The sequence below is a fragment of the Xyrauchen texanus genome, chromosome 1 (genome assembly GCF_025860055.1).
Source record: "Xyrauchen texanus isolate HMW12.3.18 chromosome 1, RBS_HiC_50CHRs, whole genome shotgun sequence".
Classification (NCBI taxonomy): domain Eukaryota; kingdom Metazoa; phylum Chordata; class Actinopteri; order Cypriniformes; family Catostomidae; genus Xyrauchen; species Xyrauchen texanus.
Window position 1 is genome coordinate 776,894 of NC_068276.1, and position 23,900 is coordinate 800,793.

General features: G+C 40.6%; 2 protein-coding genes across 4 annotated transcripts in view; one reads left to right on the forward strand and one right to left on the reverse strand.

Annotated features, from left to right (window-relative positions):
• The window catches only part of LOC127648178 (histone H3), a 1,095,985-nt gene that overhangs the window by 605,123 nt on the left and 466,962 nt on the right, over positions 1 to 23,900 (reverse strand). The window lies entirely within an intron of this gene.
• LOC127647925 (NACHT, LRR and PYD domains-containing protein 1 homolog) overlaps positions 1 to 23,900 on the forward strand; it is a 249,836-nt gene that overhangs the window by 15,624 nt on the left and 210,312 nt on the right. For 2 of the 3 annotated variants that reach the window (XM_052132456.1, XM_052132465.1), the window contains 8 exons: positions 2,269 to 2,483; positions 4,517 to 4,773; positions 10,356 to 10,517; positions 10,632 to 10,761; positions 11,312 to 11,329; positions 12,062 to 12,097; positions 13,107 to 13,353; positions 21,452 to 21,595. In XM_052132456.1, coding sequence (XP_051988416.1) covers positions 2,269 to 2,483; positions 4,517 to 4,773; positions 10,356 to 10,517; positions 10,632 to 10,761; positions 11,312 to 11,329; positions 12,062 to 12,097; positions 13,107 to 13,353; positions 21,452 to 21,455 — 1,069 coding nt within the window. In that variant the 3' untranslated portion in view covers positions 21,456 to 21,595. Of the gene's footprint in view, positions 1 to 2,268; positions 2,484 to 4,516; positions 4,774 to 10,355; positions 10,518 to 10,631; positions 10,762 to 11,311; positions 11,330 to 12,061; positions 12,098 to 13,106; positions 13,354 to 21,451; positions 21,596 to 23,900 lie in introns of those variants that run through there. The other variant, XM_052132470.1, reaches the window with a different exon arrangement.

A 23,900-nucleotide genomic window follows, 5' to 3' on the forward strand; every position in this document is an offset into this window, starting at 1 on the left:
TGATGAACACACGGTATGTGCCACGACACCATGCCCATCTCGGGACTACAGTCTGAAGCCACTGCTGAAGCGGTCTCATATGCATCAACCCTAGTTGCGCGACCGCCGCGGAGGATACCATATGCCCCAGGAGCCTCTGGAATTGTTTTAGAGGAAACGCTGTGCCTGACTTGAATAAGGTGAGGCATTTTAGCACTGACTGCGCATGCTCGTCGGTGAGGAGCACTGCCATTGAGACTGAGTCTAACTCCATGCTGAGAAAAAACATGCTCTGAACCTTGGGCAAGCTTGCTATTTTCCCAGTTGACCTGAAGCCCTAGATTGCTGAGGTGCACGAGCACCTTGTCCCTGTGGGCGCACAGTGACTCTCGAGAGTGGGCTAGGATGAGCCAGTCATCGAGGTAATTGAGTATGCGGATGCCCACTTCCCTTAGCGGGGCAAGGGCTGCCTCTGCGACCTTTGTGAAGATGCAAGGGGACAGGGAAATGCCGAAGGGGAGGACCATGTACTGATACGCCTTGCCGTCTAATGCAAACCGTAGGAAGGGTTGGTGTCGAGGCAAGATAGAGACATGGAAGTACGTGTCCTTCAGGTCTACCACTGCGAACCAATCTTGATGCCGGACTCAAGTTAGAATGTGTCTTTGCATATTGAATTAAATTGTGTCTAGCATTTTGAATGGGAGTTTGTGCAAGGTCCGGTTTAAAACTCGCAAGTCCGAGATTGGTCGTAATCTCCGCCACCTTTCTTGGGGACAATGAAGTAAGGGCTGTAAGAACCCTTCTTCATCTCGGCTGGAGGGACAGGTAAAGCGGAGCTGCCAGATGGGGAACTAGGGACGCTGGTGAAGCTGATATCCACACTGCAGACTGTAGTGCGGATGGTGCACTGGTCCACTGCCTAGTGCATCTGGGATGTAGTGCATGTTTAGAATGCGCATGTCGACATGCACATCTAGGGCATATACTGCACTGCCAGTGCAGAGAATGAGCAAAGTTACTGATATGACCATGAATGATCCAACAGCACGACGCTTTAATAGGGAATAAATAGTATGATCACACTGCTCACTTCAAAGTTTATTAATGCTGCTCTGTGCTGTCTGTATTGTGTAAAATCATTACTGTTTTAAGAGCAGTTCTGTGATCCACAATTACATATTGTACTCAGTAAACAGATGTGCTCCAAGTTTGGTTCAATTTCCTAACGTGCGCTGAGCATATAATTTTTAAAGCACAACAGATTCACTTTTCTTTCACCTTTGCATACTTCCAAATATGTTTGGCCGCAACATGTCATATAAGGGATGATGTAAAGTCAGCCAGTTGTTATCGCACAATAAACCAGGGGTCTTGTATCACCCTGAATGGGTTTATTGTGCAATAACAACCAGCTGACTGTACATTGTCACACTTATTACAGGGCTACTAACCAAATATTGATTTGTGGTGAAATTATGTAATTTAAGAAGAAATAAATCACTGAACAGCTGGAATCAACCTACGAATTGTGTTGGAGTTCTGTTGGTGTTTACTTAATAATTAAAATAACTGTCATTATTCAGCCTATTACAAGACTTCTTGCCAAATAAATAAATAAATGTACATGAAACATTGATTTGAGCTGAAATTATTTTATTCACTTACTTGAAGCTTGAGAAGGTTTGCAGAACCGGATGTGTGGTCTATGATATGTCTTAATCCCCAAATGTGCGGTAGTTACAGAGCAATATCTGACCACTGGAAGGCACCATTAACCAATCAGAATCAAGTATTCCATAGAGTCGTGAAATAAATGCAAATAACACACCACATTGCATGAGTATTTATGTACAGCAGAGGAGTTGTTAAAATGAGGAGCAAATTATAGTGAGTAGTATGAGTATATTGTGTCATTTATATATTTTTTATGTGGATGAAGAGAAAAAAAACTAGGTGAAGTAATTTACCATTTTTAAAAGCTAAGCTGTATTAAACAAATGTATCGGTGTAATATACCTAGCAATACTGTATACTAAACAAAAACATTGTACAAAATGCTGTGCATTGTACAAGAGACTAAAAAATCAACGAAACATGGCACAATGGCCCAAAAATATCTGTCTGACACCTGAAGACCACGTTTATGCCTGTGAACTACAGTAGACCACAAATGAAAAGAATCACAGTTATGAACACTAAAGCAACATTCGGGTTTCAGCGCATTGTGTGCATGATCATGGATGAAAACATTTAAATGCTAATGAGTGTTGTCTTTGTGTTGATCAGGGTGAGCTCCACTGCAGGGAAGTATGAGTGTTCAGTGACTGGCCTCCGCTGGTGTTGTGACAGTGATGTCAGTTTTGTGTATCAGATCATTAACTGGGAATACATCAGTGACGTTCTTGAATCGAAGAAATACAAGCCATGTGGCCCTTTGATGGACATCACCGTAACCACTGGCACACTTGAGGCAGTTCATCTTCCTCACTTCCTCTGTGTAGGTAAGAAATATTACAAATATTACAGATTGCAAATAACTGAGCATGTACTTTTATCTCCATGATGTTGAACACTCTGCACTCAACAGCTGTGCTTTACATTTCGTATTGTACACTGTCAATCTTGTACACCATTGCAGTTACTGGCCATTTGTTGTAATGATCCGACTATTTGAGAGCAATCATCATGTAGCTGGTGGGTTGCAAAGAAACAACGTGATACGTTTTAATAAAAATAATTAAATACTGTACACTGAAATATGATAATGGGATAAAAAAATGAAATAAGGTGCAATGAAATACAGTTGAGGCTAATGTCAAAAGAAAATACAAACAGGGTATTAGCTTAACCATAGTCTTCAGCACATACTTAATACATGCTTATATCATTCACAGCCAATTATACACTTAAAGGAATAGTCAAACGCTTCCTGCCTCCTCCTCCACGTGACGCGTGACCTCACCAATGAGCTTACGTCATCCCTCTTATGAGCGCACGTCACAGAGATGTACAGAAGTGAACATTTGTAGTTAAAAAGTATTGTTTTAATTCTAAAAATAATCAATCGTTTGGGTTCAGAACAACTTTATTTGTTGACTGGAGTCGTGTGGATTATTTTGATGCATCCTAAATATGCATTTTGTATAAAAAGTATGTTCACTTGCATTGTTTAAAGGAGGAGGCCTGAAATTAATTCCTAAAAATCTTAAATTCTGTTTTGATGAAGAAAGAAACTCAGATACATCTTGGACGGCCTGAGGGTGAGTAAATTATCAGCAAATTTGTATTTTTGGGTGAACTATTCCTTTAAGTACTCACTCAAACCACTTAAAGCATCTTACGCATTTAACACGTTTAAACACTCAAGGATTTTATGCATTTCTAACCAGGCTTTATGGACATGTATAACAATTTTTTTCACATACAGTATAACACGTATTACACTTATTCACCAAACTGGAAAACACTCTGGGCTATAAATAATTAAATGAGGTCTGATTCATACAAAATTTACATACACAGTCCTTGCATGTGCACCAAAACGTGGTCAAACTCCACACATGCAATCCATACGCAACCTTATAAATAACCCATAACAAACACTACATTTTAACATATGACTCTGAGCGACAATCAGGACCCGAATGAAAGGATAATGAAAGTTAGGATAATTCAGAGTAATCAATAACATACAAAGATTAAATTAAAAGAATGATCAGATATCAATTAGAGCTTAAATCTTAATTAGAGGTTCAACTTTGAGTCGATTGATAAAGTACAACTTAATAAGTGTTTTTGTTTCAGTGCTCAGAAAAGACAGAACAACGCAGAAACCTTCAGCCATTTTATTGGAATCTGACATGGACCAATAGTTTGGCCCATTTTACACCTGAAAGCAGGTGTCGCGAAACTCCGGTTACATGTCCAATTTATGACTAGATTTAAATTACATATATTTTCTCCACTTGGCTACAATCATAATAGAGAAGCCATCTTCTAGGTGGGACAAAATTACAATTTATTGATACCCCAATGTTCAATAGACAGTCAGATGCAGAGCCAATGCTAATAGAGCTCATGAAGATCCCATAGACTCCCAAAGAAGCATGACATCTGGGTGGGGTCCCAAAATGGTATCTTTGTGTGTGTACCAAGAGAATGTAGCCCTGGTTTACTTAATGAGTTGAATGATTGGATGTAAAATGATTCAGTGACACCACAGTGTAAAAGTGTTTTATGCTACATTTCAAAGGTTTAGTCACAGTGCTGTGCACTCTCCTGCTATAGGCTTTCATTGTACACACATTACACTATACATGGTTTTGTTGGTTTCTACAAACTGAAAGATGAGTGAAAATTATATTATGAGGTAATTGAAATCAAGCCACAAAGGCTGTCGGTAGAGCTTACATTGATTTTACCCAGAACATTTCTTTAATATTTGTAACAGGTAATTGAAACACTAACCCTGATTTTCAGATTAGTGTCATCTCAGATTTCTAAATCTATATTTTTTTTACTGCATTTTCTCCAGCGGCAGAACCTTCCATCACATCCGCCGTAAGAGTCCTGCATAAGAAGGATTCAGGGGAGATTATACTGGAAGATTGTAATGTTTACCCCTTTCATGCCAAGCTTCTCATGCCCACCTTCTCAGGCAATGGTGTTGTTGTGGAAGAAGATGCAAATCCACCAGTCCATGCTGAGGTTTTCATTTATCACATAACTGAAAATACAGCACATCTCACCCTCCACATGTACCTGATTCCACAGACTGAAGACTTAGTGCAGGTAGCAAACAACTTAATATATTGTGAACAAATGTAAAAATACTCAACAGTTCAACTGAAATAATTGTTATAATTTGTTATCTGTCAGATAATATTGACATTATGAGTGATATTCCAAAACAATAACTGCTTACAGCACCTGTAATTATCATTGAAGCTAAATATATAAAACACATTTCCAAAGGCAAAAGACGGAAATGCACAATAAGTTGAGGATCTTAACTTGAACTAACATAGATTACAGAAACAACCGTAATTATAGACATACTGCAAATTAATCTCTTCTAAGTAAAGGTTTCTGATAGGGGAAGAGTACACATTATTCTAGAATTCTTACAAAGATTGTGTTCAGTGCCACTGCGCAGGGGCAGTGCAACATCACACGTGAAGTCGGCATGACGTTTCCGATAGTTTCATTACCCTAGAATCTTTGACTGTATGCCGACGCACTGACATGCTGCATTCTTGTCAGACGTGTTTGCAGTGGTTCAATTGTGTTTACATTTCCACCTGGCGCAATTGGTAGGGCATCAGCTCCGCGGGAGATTTGGGTTCAAAGCCAGGCAGTAACCACGTTTGAATAATCAATGACAGCATTATTCGGAGGTTTCACTCTTCTCTCTAACATTATTTTTTTACTCCAATAATGGTTATGGAAATGTTTGGGTTAGGGTTGGGGGATAGAATCTAAAAATCTATGCTTTTCACTTTGTAAAACAGTTAAAGGATGGGAAAGGAGGAGGCGAGAACCGGCTTGACGATATAAATCATAGTTTAATGGAAAACTTAAAAGACAACACAAACACACATGACGGACATATCCGCTAACGATCTCTCTCTCCCGCACAGCCCTCTGCAGTCGACCTTTAAACCTCACGGAGGCATAATTAGCCTAATACGGGACCGGGTGTGTAGGATCACGACCCGGCCCCGCCCTCCGCCCTGCCACACACTTCATTGTGGAACATCCTGTAAAGCTGAAAACATCTTGCTTCACTACTAGCTTTTGGCAAAATCTCCTGGACATAAATGGAGCTCACACGTGCCCTTATACCCTACAACACTTACCGCTTTGGACACTGGGGTCAGTGTTTCAAAATTTCGGTCAATGTATACCAATTTTTCTGAAAGAAAAGTTGGTCTACTCTTTCCGATTTCACTGTGTGATCAGGCTGGGCAGTTCTGTGGTCAGTGCACATCTGGGGCTTAGCCAAGAGACATCCATATATGCATCATTATACATGGGATATACTTTAAAATACGTTACATCTAAGTTAAGTTACATCTTTTAAATTAAGTAAATCCTTCAATATTGCTTGTTAAAAATACAAAACAGATGCCTGAGCATATATTGAGTTGAACTGAAAACTTTTCAGATCTACTGAAAATAGATAATCCACCACCATAGATAATCATCCACAATCCTCCTTAATACTAGTTCTCAATGCTGTTAGAATATGTAATCAAACTTATTAAACACATAGGCTATTTGTTAAAAACCTTTAAATCAAGCGTCATGACACCAAGCTGTTATTCCTTGTATAATTAGGAACCTGCCTACAGAACATCCAAATATTATATCATATTCATCAACAAAAAATGTATGACCATGTTGGTGCAGTTATCCTTATGAAGACTCTCCACAGACATAATGGTTTTATACTGGTATAAAGTATATATGGTTCATATACTGTATGAACTATAGATCCTATCCCCTAAACCTAACCCTCACAAAAAACTTGTGAGGTTCCACCTCTGAATTTGTCATCTGGATTTTCCTGAAACAATGGGGGCTTAAGCCCGGTAAGCCCACCCCTTGTGCCATGCCTGCCACTACGTAAATGCCAATTGAGAGCTGCACATTTATTTATCTTTCAATATGAAGCATAAGCAAGGTTTGTTATAAAACAAATAGGCTCTTCTTCTTTAGATACCCATTGCGCTCAGCTCAATTGGCTTAGTCAAATGATTTTCAAAACTCCAAACAATCCCTGCAATGATTTAACTCAACACAAAACAGAGAGGCTATCTTTCCCTCAAGGTTGATTCAGGCGATATATTAAAGACTTCAAACTTAAACCCAATAAAACTCTTACATACTTTGTATGACCACTGAATTAATTACATCTCACATGTAAATAAATAATAATAATAATAATAATAACACTATAAACAATTTTTTTTATCCTGGGTTGTAAGTGCATTTCCTAATTACTTATGCCTCAAAAGTATAGAAAATGGCTATTATTCCACACAAACTTTGCTTTTGTGACCAGGACAGTGATGTTTTGAAATGTACCTATTTCCAATGAGAAAACTTCTAGGCTACGTATGTAACCTCCATTCCCTGATGGAGGGAAAGAGACGTTGTATCAAACAAGCGACACTAGGGGTCTCTCTTGAGCGCCGAATATGCCTCTGATCTATGAAAAAGGGCCAATGAGAAGTTGGTAGACAGTATTTGCCTACCCCGCCCCCGGACATACAGGTATAAAAGTGGGGAAATACGTCGAGTTCATTCAGGATTTTTCTGAGGAGCCGGAAATGGTCCGGCCACCGCAGTGGCTCGGCTCAGCGACGTGGCCGGGAGGACACAATGTCTCGTTCCCTCCATAAGGGAACGGAGATTACATACGTAACCTAGACGTTCCCCGTCTTTCGCTCACTTCGACTTTGTGTCGAAGAAACGATACTAGGGGTCCAATTGAAATCATGCCATGCGCTGAGCCATGTATGTGTACTGCTGACACAGGAGCGGGCAGGTATTTTACGTGCAAAGGCAACCAGCTGTGTCAGACTGCACGTACCACTAGACAGCTGGATCTACACTGAACTGGTGGGCTTAAGGCAGCTGTATTTATACTACTATTTATATTACTGGAAATTTCTAGAAATTTCTAGAAGTTACTCCAAGTTTACTCAGCACTGCATCTATCTGGAATGTTCTGGAAAACAGGTATATTTCAAAATATCACTGTCCTGGTCACAAAAGCAAAGTTTGTGTTGAATAATAGCCATTTTCTATACTTTTGAGGCATACTCTATTAGGAAATAACACTTACTACCAAGGAATAAAATAAATAATAGTAATAATTTTTATTAAACTGTGTAATTTCAAACCCTGATATATCTATATATATATTATTTTCTATTTAAAAATTGAACAGTTGTTAGCGGTACTACAACTCAAATTAGTAAATGATATCAACATTACTAACCTCAGACCATCACTTCATGTCATCAACACTCAGTTGAGGCACTGTCAAAACAAACAGTAATCTTGACTCTGTAAAATATGTCAGTAGAGCACGACACAAAAGGAATATTTTTCAAAAAATGCTTTTAAAACAATTATATGCAGTCACGTGGTAGACCTGATGTCACATTAGTCGCTGCATCAGTCACGCACAGTGGTGGACGAAGTACACATACCATGTACTTGAGTTAAAGTAAAGATACTCAAGGTAAAATATTACTCAAGTAAAAGTAGAAGTGCTGCCTTTAAACATTCACTTGAGTAAAAGTACAAAAGTATTTGCCTTCAAATGTACTTAAGTATCCAAGTACTATGATTTTTATGGCCATAATGTCCTATTATAATTTGTCACAAGACTCTTGCTTAACTCAGTCTAATGAAGACTAATGTCACTCTTGGCACACCAATCTATTAATAAAATGACATTAATTAGTCAGACATTAATATATATATATATATATATATATATATATATATATTTGAATTGAATACATTTTTTGTGTGTTTAATTTTGGAGGGAAGGGACTGATCCCATAAGGTATAATACATCTACAGTATTTACTGTATATATTTTTCTCGAGTGTCTATGGTCATAATTATTAACATCCTAATGTTATGATACATTCACATAAACCTGCACAACGCCATTAAATATATATATATATATATATATATATATATATATATATATATATACACACACACACGCGTGCACACACATACATAGAATATATAATATATATATATATATATATTCTATGTTATGGGAGCAGCCAATTTCCCTCCAAAATTAAACACAAAAACATATTAATGCAGTGTTTCTGCTACTCCCCAGAAAAAAAATGCTATTATATGCAAGTCATTTTAGTGTCAACATAATAAGCAATGTTGACACTAAAATATTCACCGTCAATATTTACCGATAATTGCTGCAATAATAGCTGCTGCTCTCTCCCCCCCGCTTAAAATCATTGGCAACGCAATTTGTTTGGAACTATTGAGAGCTACACGAATCACGTGACCGCGCGGCGGCGAGATCACTGTCACAACCGTCTATGTTCGCAACTCTCATATTTAACGGCTCTGGGGTGCGTTTCCCGTACAACGACGTAACTTGCTGCTCCACTACCGTAGTACGATGCACTGTTGAAGAAATCATCTTGCTAGTCACGACTGTTTCCCGAAACCGTATTGTCGCAAATTGGTTGTTCAGCCACGTTGGTTAATGATGTCACACATGTGGTGGAGTAAAAACTACTTTTAATGAATCTGTTTGCAATCGAATTAATGCTAGATGTTATGCTATAAATTACGGACATGTCATCTGAGGACTATCTCATATTTTTCTCAGTTATTTGCTTTATTTCCAGATTCAATCATAGGCTCGTACTTACGCACTAGAGCACGTTCACACATGCGCACTCTTCAAAAACGGTGCTTTAAATCTATTGACAAACTAAAAGACATAAAGGACATTTGTATGTCTTCTAAATAAAACATACTGATTGTACTGAATGTCATCTTGCTTATTTGGCTCAAGATAATAATTTATTAAGCCCACATGTTATAATAACAAGAAACTCTACATCTAACCACAGGTCGAGAGCTGTCGTTCCAACCACACAACTCTGCGATGCTGTTTGCGAATGTTCGTTAGAACGATGGTTTCGGGAAACACCGACTCGTTGAACTATGATGATAACGATGGAACTTGCGACCACAGTTGGCTAACGATGCTTTTGGGAAACGCACCCCAGGTTCGCGCTTAGTAGATGCCGCCAAGGCAAGTTCAAAACAAAGCGCGCGCGCTGTACTGTGATTGGTGGCTCGTTTGACCAGTTACGTATTTATCAACTCAGAAATAAAAAGGAACGACTGATTTTGAAAATGTAGTAGAGTAAAAAGTAAGATATTTGACTTTGAAATGTAGTGGAGTTAAAGTAAAAGTCTCCCCAAATTTAAATACTTCAGTAAAGTACAGATACGCAAAAAAGCTACTTAAGTACAGTAACGAATTACATTTACTTCGCTACTGTCCACCACTGGTCACGCATTGTTCCCAATCAACATTTGTGAAAGCAGGCGCATATAAATGTGTGCAGCGTGAGGAGCAAATGTAAACACGGAGATTGCGGTCCATGTTGTGCATTTAACAGAGTAAAAACATCAACCACGGCCTCCCCCCACTCAGACAACTGGCACGGCCCAGCAGAAGAGTAAGCCCCATGTTACCTTAATGCGGCCCTGTGTATGTGACACTGCAATAGTTTTTACTTGGAATACTTGTGATGTATCCAATTCATTCTATGTTTTGTTTTCCCCCACAGAAAGTGAAAAATTCACCATCTTCACGTGGTAAACAAATCATTAAACCTAATCCAGAGAACAAGCCACGATATCTTTTGGGTGAATCTGAGGGCAATTTGCGATTGAATGATTGGTACGAACTCAAAATAGACTGCGTATCTCAAACAGATGTTACACCTCCGGTATTTTTTATTTCTATTTTATTTACATGTATTTGTATATATTTATTTTACAGTTCTATTATATAAGAGAGTGGTATCCAGGTATTCAGATCAACACTCTTTTTTCCAATGTAGGCAATGAGCTTTAGGGAAACCAACCTAAGCTTCTTTGAGATATTTTTAAAAGATGCAAATGAAGACTTTGTCATTTTCTGCGTTGACTCTGTACATAAAAAAGTGGTTTGGAAAGCAAACATACGGAAAGGTAAGACGATAATTAAACTTTGATTGTTACATATTTTTGGAAAATAAATACAAATATAATGTTTATAAGTAGGGATGTAAATTTAACATGTTCATTTTGTGCGATAAATTATAAAGAAGTAATTAAATTAAATATAGCAATGAATTATGCCTACTAACATGTATGTAAATTGAATAAAATGTAGGGCTCATGACGTTAGGTACTAAAAAATATCAAGACATGATTCAGCAGGCAAAGATGTCTTTCTGCATCATGTTTATATAGATATTTGGATGAACTTTTTTAAGACTATATTGATGTGCGATTAATTTGGGTCATTAATCCATATCAAGTTATTTGATTAAAAATTTGAATTGATTGACAGATCTATTAAAAAGCCTTTATTTAAATAAAAAAAACTTGATGTAAAAATACTTTGCATTCAAGGTACTTCATACAGTCATTTTAATAAATTGAATACACTATATATATTTTTTCTGAATAAAGACCATTTAATGTTTAATTTTCAATTTAAGATTAGTAATAATTTTGTACCTTTTCTGCATTACAGCGGAATATGGCAGAGGTGGTAAGATGATTTTGATTATGTTAAAGCACTTATCTGAGACTTTTAGAGCTCCCGAAATAATAAATATAAAAAATGATATTTCAGAGTATGTGTTGGGTTTGAGTTATTGCATCACTTCCCTAATTTAGCTGGATATTAAAAAAATGTAAAAGATATAAAAATCTGGCCAATACAAATTTGTCATCATTTCCTCACCTTCATATGATTCTAAACCTGAATTAATTTCTTCTTTTGAACAAAAAGGGAATAAAAAAAAAGCTGAAAACTGTTTCTTTTACATGCTATTTTTAATTACAGTGAATGTGAACTAAAGCTTTCAAGCTTCAAAATAGATTTAGAAAAAAAAAGATTTTGGCTGATGGTGTCACACTTACTGTGAAACCAACTCTCTCTGATTCCCTGACATGTGCAGCTCTCCGAAATAACAGGAGCACAGTGAATACAGTATATACAATTGTAATAGAGTGATTTAAGAAGTGATTCATTGAGTATCTTTACAGTATGCAACCTGGCTAGCCTCAGATATGAGGTACAAAACTTTGAAACTATGACAATGGATCAAGTATCTGCTTTTATTGTCAATCATTAGACTAAATCAATGCAATTTCCCATTAACATTTTGATAGTTACAGTATGTCACAACTTTATTCACCAGGTTGCATATTGTGAAGCCCCATAGTACTTTATTTATTTATTTATTTGTAATAAATGCTGCTTTGCTTGTTTTTGTAGATGTATCCAGCTGTTCCAGTTCAAGATTGTATATTGGTAAGATTGTGTTTCGTGTTTTGATTTTACTTTCTTTTCAAATATTTGAGTTACAGATTCTACTGTTATTATTAATGTAATGTTTAAATAGAGCTGTACTCTTTGTAACGCAATATTTAGAGTGTTTATCCTTTTTTATTTGTATTTTATTTTTTGGAGTGATCGGGAATCTATCCGATCATGAAAAGACACATTCGGGATTGCAGTCTAATCACACACAATAGACTGAACTCGACAAAGTTGAAATAATTCTGGTGGTTTAAGCCACTTTCACTGACTTAATCCAGTAACTATTGAAGTATATTAATGACAAATATCTACATAAAGAAATAATACTTGTGCAACATGGTTGTTTATTTAAGCTGTGAATGTTTCAATTGAAATATATTTTGCACAAAACTTCAAAAATAAACATTCACCTTCCTAAGATCAGATCCAAAACATATATTTATTATTAGACAGGGTATAAAGTCACCTTTAAAAGTTTTACGGTTTAAATTTAGTTGAAAAATAAGGAAATTCAATCTTGCATATCTTGGCTTTGCAGGAAAAGCAGTAGAGTGCCGATGCACAATCTTGCTGCTACTCGGCTTCACCGCTATGGGTTGCAATTGGGATTTGATGAAAATCAAGAGCAACAGGGAAAGATACTCACCAAATAAACCTTTATCGTTATCAAAATTTCAGCTGGATGTTTTTAAATTAGTGCTGTTCAGTGTGCTTTTTTATCATTTGTCATGAATATACTTGCATTAAGAAACATACATTTCACAAGTATGCGGATACAGACCTGAGTACATGGTCAATGAATTGACCATGCGTGGTGTGCTGTTATCAAAGTTCCTTACTCAAGAGAGCAATATAATTACATCCAAATTATGTGCTATAATATTTGATGTTATTTCTTTTTTATGAGCCGCATGTAGTGCATAAATGTCAAACGTCCCATAATCAGGCTGCTTTTGTGTGGGTTTTTCCTAATGTTGTTTACAGTGTCTTTTCATCTCAGGTGCTGAGTTTGTGGAGAAGCACAGAACTGACTTGATCAACAGAGTTTCTCTGGTGGAGCCCATTGCAGATGACCTGAAAGCTCAGATTGGTGATCAGAAATACGCAATTGTCTTACAATCAGGAACATCCCATAAGAAAATGAGAAATCTTCTGTCTTTCCTGACAACACCTACACTGAAAGAGAAACTTTACCACAGCCTTTTAAAACATGAGTCCTACCTTGTAGATGATTTGGAAAATTCTGGGTAAGGGAGTTCATTTACTCATTTGTATCAATACAATTATTTCACGATGGCTTATTATTATTACTATTATTATGGTCCAATATTAATTATATGTATTTAACAAAGAACTTACTTAACATCTTAAACTCTGTGGACCTGCCGGTGGGTCCACAGAGTTTGAAATCTGAACATTTCAGAGATAACCATCACTTCTGCATTTGTTACTTAAAATAACAAAATAAGGCCTCAAAACATTTGGATTGAAAATTAGTGCCCCCTAGAGGTAAAGTGGTAGAAATATTAATATGAATATAAAATCCTTCACATAGCACATAAATGGACAACTCATATAGCAAATGAAAGCTCTCACTCTCAGGAATGTGATTGCTCTAATATCACAGTTTGAAATATTTTCAAAAGAATCACAAACTGAAATATGATATCTGTAAGACATCAAATTCAAATGTCTCTTTTATACTCTGATAACTGCTGCTTTAAGCCCCAAATTGCTAAATACATTTTATCTTATTTTACCTTAAGAAGTTCTCTAAAACATTAGCCATTGTTCAGTTGTCTGTGATCTTGCTTGGCTGAATAATCCAATAGTCCAGAACAAAATATGCCACTCAGCAGGAAAAGCATGCTAAACAATTCATTATAAATATATGTTTTCAACTATTAATAATGAAATGTTATATATATATATATATAATCGCAAAGGGGATATGCACTTTCTAATGATACATAGAATGAGCTTCTAATCCACCCAGAGGACAAGATATTCAATGAAATATAGAGGGATGGGGCATGAAATGAATATTAGACTGAATATCTATGCACAAGCACATCTGTGAGGATTAAAATGTTTTAGAGTGCCACCTATGTATATTCAGATCTGTATATTGTGATGGAATGTGACAGAGAAAATGTCTCGGGTTACTTAATTGTAACTGGTTCCCTGATAAAAGCGGAACGAGATGCTGTGCTGATTTAGTGCTTTGGGAACAACTTTAGGTGTGACCAGTTGTGAATATGTGTGCAACACGTCAATGAAATTGACCAGAATTTATAGCCTCTGCTAGTGACATAATCGGATGCACCTGTAGCAGGGCTATAAATAGATGCGTCACAGGTGCATCGTCAGGTATTTTGTCTGAAGAGCAGTCCTGGGGCATCCCAGTGCGGCAATTAAGCGCAGCATCTCGTTCTCCTTTTATCAGGAAACAGGGGTTACAGTTAAGTAACCCGAGATGTTCCCTGTCAAAAAGCTACACTTTGATGCTGCGCTGATTTAGTGCTTTGGGAACGAGAATACCCACGCCGCCACACTGTGGATGTCTGAACCCCTTACGGGGGTCCAGACATCTATTGTCTGGATTTTGTCAATGGATCCATTGTGTAGTTGTACTCACAGTAGCACGAGAGGTCTCAGACATGAGCTTGTGATGTTGACTCAAGGACATAAGTGCCCAGAGTGGCATGAACATCCAACCTGCCTCATCACAAACATGCTGCAGAGGGACACCTCTAGACAAGGCTTTAGAGGAGGCGATCCCTCTTGTAGAGTGAGCCCTGATACCTACTGGTGAAGCTTGACTGCATGCCTCGTAGGCCAGTGCAATAGCGTCCCTCACCCATTGTGACATTGTCTGCTTGCTGGCGGCCGCCCCCCTGTTGTGGACCACATGGCAAATGAATAGTTGCCCTGACTTACGCCACTGGCTAGTGCGGTGGATATAAGTCTGAAGGGCACGGACTGGACAAAGTCTGTGAAGTTTTTCCTGCTCCGGCATTGTAAATGCGGGGAGCAGAAGGCTTCGAGAGTGAGCGGATGTTGAATGGCTCCACGAATGAAGTGAGCGAGCAGAGGATGTCTCTCCAACGGCACCCCATCAATCAAGGCGTGGCAAGCTGATAGAGCAGCCATGTAAACCCTGAGAGTGGCATGGCATGTGCCTGCTGATATTTTTTCCTGCAGAAATTCCAGAACTGAAGCAATCTGGCATTTAACTGGATCTGCATTACGTGCACTGCACTATCTTTCAAAGACACCATTTATTGGCGTAACTTCTTCTAGTAGAGCGAGACCTAACACTTAGAATGTCTCAATAACTTCAGGTGAAAGCCCAGTGTCCCTCAGTTGGTACCCTTCAGGGACCAAACATGAAGGTCCCACAGATCAGGCTGGGGATCAAATATTGTCCCCTGCTTCTGAGACAGAAGATCCCTCCTGTCCAGAATGGCCCAAGGCCAGCCGTCATGGAGAGATATTATCTCTGAGAACCATACCCCGTTCTGCCAGCGCAGTGCTATCAGTAAGAGGCAGGACCCTTGCTGGCAAACTCTGGCCAAGACTCAGGGAGCAGAGAAACTGGGGGAAACACATACAGGTGCATTCTGGGCCATGTATGTGCCATCGCATCCAGACCCAGGGGGGGCTGGGTGACTCAGAGAGAAGTAGAGGGGATATTATGCTGTCTGTTGAGAGGCGAAGAGGTCCACTTCTGCTCTGTAAAATCTCACCCAGATTTGTTCCACTACCTCGGGGTGGAGTTTCACTTCCCCATCAGTATTTTCTGTCTGGACAGTAAATCTGCTCCCACATTCAGGCATCCAGTGATATAAACTGCCCTGACTGACAGGAGCTTGCCCTGGGCCCAAAGGAGAATCTGACATGCCAGTGTTCAGCTGGCATGAACGTAGACCCCCTTGATAATTTATGTAAGAGACTGCTGCTGTGTTGTCCACCCGCACAAGGACATGGCAGCCTCTCAAATGCTGGAGGAAGTATTTCAGGGCCAGAAATAGAGCCATCAACTCGAGGCAGTTGAGTTGATGACCCTCTCATTCCCCTTGAGCTGGATAACCACTTAAGACCGCTCCCCAGCACATCAGGGAGGCGTCTGTTGTTAGCAACTTGCGACGGCAAACGCACCAAGAGTGAGACCCAAAGTATGGAACCGGGTTCTGAACCACATAAAAAGGACACGAAGCGCACGGCATGTAAACCTTTTTAGCCTTAGGGGACTGGCCCTTGGATGTAATCCCCTGGCTTTCAGCCACAACTGAAATGGTCTCATGTGCAGAAGGCCAAAATGGATTACAGAGGACGCAGATGCCATGAGACCTAGTATTCGTTGATACTGATGAACAGTGCCACCTTGGCCTAGCCTGACTTTGCTCAGGGTGTTCTGAATGGACACGATTTGAGCGGGAGACAATTGTGCCGGCATCGTGATTGAATTCCATACAATGCCCAGATATGTAATTCCCTGAGTGGGAGAGAGAACGCTCTTTCTGACGTTGTCTTAGCTCATCAAACCAGATGAGCTAAGACAATATCTCTGTGCTGAACTGCCAGTTCTTGAGACTGTGCTAGTATCAGCCAGTCGTCTATGTAATTCAGAATGCGGATGCCCCGGAGTCACAAAGGAGCCAGTGCTGCATCCACACATGAATGTGAATGTGCGGGGTGATAGGGCTAGGCCAAATGGAAGAAACTGATATTGGAAGGCTTCACACCTGAAAGTGAACCTCAGGAACTTCCTGTGTTGTGGTAGAATTTCTATAAGAAAGTATGCATCCATGAGATCGATCGTGACCAACCAATCGTGATGTTGGATTTGGGACACAACCGTCTTGATAGTTAGCATCTTGAACTTGAATGCTCTAACTGAGCGAATCAAGCCTCGAAGATCTAAGATCGGAAGCAACCCCCCACCCTTCTTGGGAACCAGGAAAAATCTGCTATCTTTCTCTGGAAGGGGAACATGTTCTATGGCCCCTTTGACCAAGGGATTTTGCAGTTCTTTCACAGTAGACATGGTTGTTCCGGTTTCACGGTAGTGGAGACCACGGCATTGAACCGCGGAGGACGGTGATCAAATTTAATTCTGTAGCCTTTTTCTACTGTTCTTAGAACCCACATAGAAACACCTGGCAGTAGCTTCCATGCTGCCAGGTTCTCTGAGATGGGTATCAATTTTGACACTTCCTGTTGAGGGGATATTGAGTATTCCACGTCCTTAACTAAGGCAGGCAGCAACAGAACACCTAACATTTTGCTGGAAACCTCTAACTCCCGAAACACCAGAAGTGGCGAGAATGTAGGGGTTTCGAGGGGGTATCAGGAAGGCACAGGTTAATGCTTCATGCTCCCCAACCCAAGGGGGGCTACCCCCACAAGGCTGGGCGCAAGACCGTCAGGGTTTTTTTCTTTTTAGAAATGACTGCCCTGAGGTCTTTCTTTGGGGGCTGCTGAGGGCGACGAGCCGGCACCAAGTCTCTATGAGGGGGAGCATGACTCGCCACGCTTTGTTTTTGAGCCACCCTTCTAGAAGGACCAGGGCGGGACTAGGTGGCCTACAGTCCCTCCCCCTGAGTGCGGCGTGGAAGGAATTGCCTGAAGGCTTCCTCGTGACTCTTTGCCTCCTTGAACCTCCTGGAATATACATCACATGGGGTAACCTAGGGGGACAACCAGTGGTTGGACAACAAGGTGTTAGGTGTTGCCCATCCCGCGGCTCTACATATGTCTGCTAGAGAGGCACCGTGGGACAACGCCCAAGAAGCCGCAACACCCCTGGTAGAATGGGCTCGTAGGCCAGCAGGGGGCGGCATGTGCTGGGCATGGTATGCTATAGTGATGGCATCGATGACCCAGTGAGCGATCCTCTGTTTGGAGACAGCGCTTCCCTTCCGCTGTCCACCGAAGCAGACAAAGAGCTGCTCGGAGCTTCCAAAGCTCTGCGTGCAATCCAATTAGATGCGAAGAGCATGCACTGGACACAGCAACGCCAAGGCTGGGTCTGACTCCTCCTGGGGCAGCGCTTGCAGTTTCACCACCTGATCCCTGTAAGGGGTCATGGGAACCTTGGGCACGTAGCCTGGTCGGGGTCTCGGGATGACGTGAGAGTAAGCCGGACCGAACTCTAGGCACAGTTCGCTGACAGAGAATGCCTGCAGGTCCCCTACCCTCTTGATGGAGGTGAGCGCCGTCAGGAGGGCAGTCTTCAGAGAGAGCGCCTTTAACTCTGCTGACTCAAGGGGCTCGAAGGGAGCTCCCCGAAGAATAACGGAGAGGTCCCACGAGGGAACGAGGTGCGGCCTGGGGGGGGGTTTAATCTCCTCGCGCCTCTCAGGAACCTGATGATCAAATCGTGCTTCCACTGCTTCGTGATGCGCCGGTATAGCGGCTATATACACTTTCAAGGTGGAGGGGGACAGCCGTCTCTCCAACTTTTCCTGCAGATAGGAAAGAGGGGGGAATGCATACTTGCGCAGCCCCAGGGGCCAGCTGTGTGCCAGGGCATCCTCGGTCAGAGAGTACCAAAGTGGGCAGTGTGAGGATTCTTGGGAAACTAACAGGTCTACCTGTGCTTGGCAGAATCGACTCCAGATCAGCTGGACCACCTGAGGGCGTGTCCGCTGTGCTTTTGAGGTGGCCCATGATGTGGGTGGTTCGCAATGACTTGAGCCGTATGCCATATGCCCAGGAGCCTCTGAAAGGATTTTGGTGGGACCAACGTGTTCTGTCTGAACACATGTAGATAGTCCAGGACTGACTGCGCACACTCGTTTGTGAGGCGCGTCGTCATTGAGACCGAGTCTACTCCATACCGAGAAAAGAGACCGCTTTTTTCTTAGAATGTGGGTACCGCGGCCCTTGGGGCATGCAGTGTGGTAAGAAAAGGAAAATAAAGAACCTCCACCAAGCCCTCCACCAGGGGAAGGAGTGGTGATCTTACCAGCTCCTGTGCAGCAGGTCTCTTACTTCCTCGACTGCCCGTCTCGGGGAACGCTTTGAACCCTTTTTTGGGTTCTTGGCGACCGGCCATGAGACGGGTGGCATCTGCTTTCTGCAGGTGGCTTGACACCAGGGCAAGCCTACTGGGGAGGGCTGTGGCGGGGACAGTGTTACTACTGCAGGGGGATGCCCTTGGCGACAAACAGATGGGCGTGCGAGACATTGCGTCGCGCCGGGGCAGGATGTGTTGAATGGTCCACGTCTGCCTTTTAACCACTGAGGAATGCTGGGCAAAATCCTCTACGGTGCCGCCAAATAGGCCAAACTGGTTCGACCAAGTTGGGCCAAATGCGCTCATGGAACACTAAGGTGGACATCGCCTGGCCGAGAGACCACGCCGTGACCATCATCGCTAGGAGGGTGAGACCGATCACCGAGCGCAGCTCCTGCATAAATCTCGGGTCAGAACTACCCTCGTGCAGTTCATTGAGCACCATGGCTTGGTGTACTTGCAGGAGAGCCATGGCGTGCAGGGCGGAGGCGGAGGCGGCCTGTCCAGTGGCACTGTAGGCTCAGTCGTGAGTGACGATGTAAACCCACGGGCCCTGGACGGGAGACTCGGACAGCTCCACCAGATGACGGCGCTCTGCGGGCACAAGTGCACCGCAATCGCCTTACCAATCCGGGGAGTCGCCGAGCACCCCTGGCAGCCCCACCGTCGAGGGTAGTGAGAGAGGACGAGCCTGCGAACCAGTTTCGGGCACCCGCAGCGATCATGTGAGCTCATCATGCACTTCTGGGAAGAAAGGTACGGGGGCGGTCGGAGCCCCAGGACCGTTCACCTGGCCGCGAGGGTACAAGGGGGAGCGGAGGATTCCACTCCATCCCGACACTCGCAGCCACCCGGGCAAGCATGGCACTGAACCAACCCACTCTCCGATGTTGTAATTGAAAGCAAATCTACTTCGCGAGCCGCGAACACAACCGTGAACTTGCCCAGAGATGAGTCGGCGGTCACATCACGAACTCGCAGGGGCAAACGAGGATGCAGGGGTGTGGGGGGTTTCCTGGTGGAGAAGCCATTGAAATCACCAAATCGCCCCCAGTGCTAACCGACCCTGCCTCATACCGTGGGTAGAAGGACCGAGTCGGGGAGCCGCTGGCTTTCCCTCTTACGAGATAGTCGCGACCGCAACGTTGCCAGAATCATGCCCTCGCAGTGAGAGCATGATCAGTCCACAAGCGCTGTCCCTGCGTGGGCAGTGCCCCACACGAGAGGCAGCGATAGTGGCCGTGGGAAGTGGAGAGGAAACGATCGCAACCAGGAAACATACACAAACGAAAAGGCTTCTTCAAATAGATGTTTTTCATTTGTGCCACTCTTTTAGAGGAAATTAAACTCTTTTATGTGTCTGGAATGCGCCGTAGATCCAACAGCCTAGAGAGAGAGATGAATGGAGACGGCAGGAGGAATTCAGCTCAGTGAACTTGACTGCTCGGTTCCAAAGAAGATATCTGATGTGCACTTGCAGCGTCACTCCTTTTATACCTGTATGTCCGGGGGATTGGCATGCAAATTCCACACAACAATTTTCATTGGCCTTTTCTCAAGATCAGAGATGTCTGGGCTCCCATAAGCGACCCGTAGTGTCAACTCATCGACACAATGTCGAGTGAGTGACAGATAGGGAACAATATTTTTCTGCCATCAAGTGAAATATAATAAGACTATTTGGAGAGAGATGGGGTGAACAGAACCAAAATTACATGCTTAAAAAATTTTGAAGTTGTTGTTGTTTTTTATTCTGTTTATCATAAGATAATATGATTTATTAATGATGAAATTTTATTTGAGGGGTTCTCTGAAAAATTAGACCAGTTCTTTGCAATTTTTCCACAGTATTTGTGAATGGTGAGCTTTTAAATTTGAGTGTGGAAAACTGCAGGCGGCAGACCAAAAATACTCCAGAGTTTAAAAAAATAAACATTTGATCAAATGCACTTATTGTGAACATGCTATATGTGTTCTGTGAAATTCTCACTTAGATTTTGAGATTCACATGTTTGTTGTTACCGAGGTTGGGGTAGGGTAAGTGTTAGGGGTCAACAGTGTAATTACAGATGTTATTTCATGCAGGTACTTTAAATATAATTATAATGTCATTTTGATTCTGGAAATGACTCAGATCATCTTGTTCAAAACTTTACATATTATTGGTGCTTAATACCGTGTGTTGCTTCCTCGAACATCAATGACTGTGAACTTTTCAACAGAACCTCATTGTTGAATTAAATCTTTACCATGTAAATGACCATCTGACCAATGTATTCATTGTTTTTGTATCATCCTTTTTTCTCTCCCCTCTGCTGTAGCTGACTGGAATACATAATCTTCATCTGTAAGAGCACCTGAGACTGGATGGCAGAAATCATGTTCAGTGAACATGTGAAGATTCTTGTGCATATAAAGTTTGAATAGATCAGACCAGCTGGCATCTAAGAACACTTCACCATGAGCTTTTAAAATCCATCATGGATGTGAAATGGACTATGTATGGTGCTCCATTATTTACACATTCACAAATGTACATTTTAACTACTCACACATGAAAGGTCTGTGATAGTAAAGTCAGCCCAAATAAAAATATTCAATAAAATTTACATTCAAAAACATTTAAGGTATGAGGTTCAAACTTACAGTTATGAAACTATTTGCACACGTAAAAAAGCAGACCACCATTATCTGACACACTTTCAGGGTTGGTAGGGTTACTTTTAAAACATAATCAGTTACAAATACAGATTACTTTTTTTACAAAATTATTCAGTAACTTAATCCAGTTACCTCAATAATAAATTACTGTAATCAGATTACTTTTGTTACTTTTTGATTACCTCAAAATATACATATGAGAATAGTCATGAGAAATGCAATATTTTCAGAAATATTTTTAATCATTCCTTCTGAACGCAAACACACTGTATTTGAAAAATGGTATGAGTGATGTAACTATTATTATTATTATATACAGTATAAGAAAAAAACATGAACCTTAATAGGAAAACAGTATATGTTCAAATGAAGAAAACCTTTTTTAACCAAATCAGGTGATCTGTTACAGAAAACAGTTTATTTTCTTATCAAGTAAATACAATTTGAACAGATGCTGTGAATTATGTCTTTGTTAACATTAAGCAAAATATGACAGGATATACCTCAGATTCAAAAACACTGCCATGTATTGCAGTTAGCATGTAGACTATTTGGCACTGATGATTCATTAACTTCTGGCTGAAATAGGTAGATCACAGTCTATCTTCTCCATCATCATCATCATCATCATCATCATTATTATTATTATAATTATTATATTATTATTATTATTATTATTATTATTAATGCAGTGCCTCCAGTATCTGTCCTCTGCTTGCTCATGATCCACATTCAAACATCACCAGCTAATGTTTCTGTGTGATTCAGTGTTTATGTTTAAGAAGGATTTTAATGACAAAAAAAAACTTGTTTAAATGATTAGATAAAAATAGATGTAAACCTTTTTAGTGTTTCTTGATTTACTTATTCCTACTTTCTATGAGTTTTCAAATGTTACATTTGCCTGTATTTCTCCCTCACCCATACATTTGAACTTCTTAACAATACATTTATAATAAGTATCAAAACCAGATATATTATCATTGCACTTTTCCCCTAAGAACTTAATACAATTGTAATTAATTTGGTATGCATGTGAACAATTGTTTTTGTTTAACAAAGAAAAAATAAAGAAATGCTGTCCCAATTTACATTTGGCAGACGCTTTTATCCAAAGCGACTTACAGTGCACTTATTACAGGGACAATCCCCCAGAGCAACCTGGAGTTAAGTGCCTTGCTCAAGGACACAATGGTGGTGGCTGTGGGTCTTGAACCAGCATCCTTCTGATTACCAGATTACCAGTTATGTGCTTAGACCACTACACCACCACCACTCCAATTACAGTTGTCATTACATCTTGAACATTTCAGTTCATTCAGGCCGTTCACTCGGGGGAGCAGTCGTTTCGCTATTTCTTCCACAAAAAGAAACGAAAGACGCTCTGATGGCGAAATTAGGGAACACTTATGACAAATTTTACCTATTCTTTTAACATGATTTTCATATGGGTCTTACCATTATATGCTTCTTTAAATTATATGTCAAGTCTTTGTAAAATCAGTGCATCTTCACAGCTGGAAGGTAAATTGCTCTGAACTATACTGTTGTTTTCCTTTTCTCCATTGAAGTGACGAGAATTTTGGAATTTTCACATAAATGGAAATATTTTTCCATTGGCTATTGCGATTAAACTTTTAATGGCTTGATTCATTTGGAGAGCACAGTGTTGACGTGAAACAGATTTTATATGCGCATGCAACGGTAAGTGGAGCCAGATTCACATGAGTCACGAGAGAGAACCAGAAGAGATCTCCAGCATCTGATCATATCTGTATTCTGTACTAAAGCAAGCAGCGGTCTTTATCATTTTATGTCAGGAGGATCTTTGTTTATATTTTTACATTGAAAACTGTAATCCTGCTAGTAGTCCCAATTTTGATAAAATGTAAATAATCTGAATACGTTGAGTTTTTATGTAACTGTAATGGATTACAGTAACATTTTTGTAACCTGATTACATAACATTGTTACAAGTATTCTGTTACTCCCCATGCCTACACACTTTGGCAGGACTGAACAAAATCACGGTGATCCAGACACCTGAATCATATATTTAACAAGTGGGCTTGACTACACTGTGCATCTGGATTTATGCAGGTAATAATG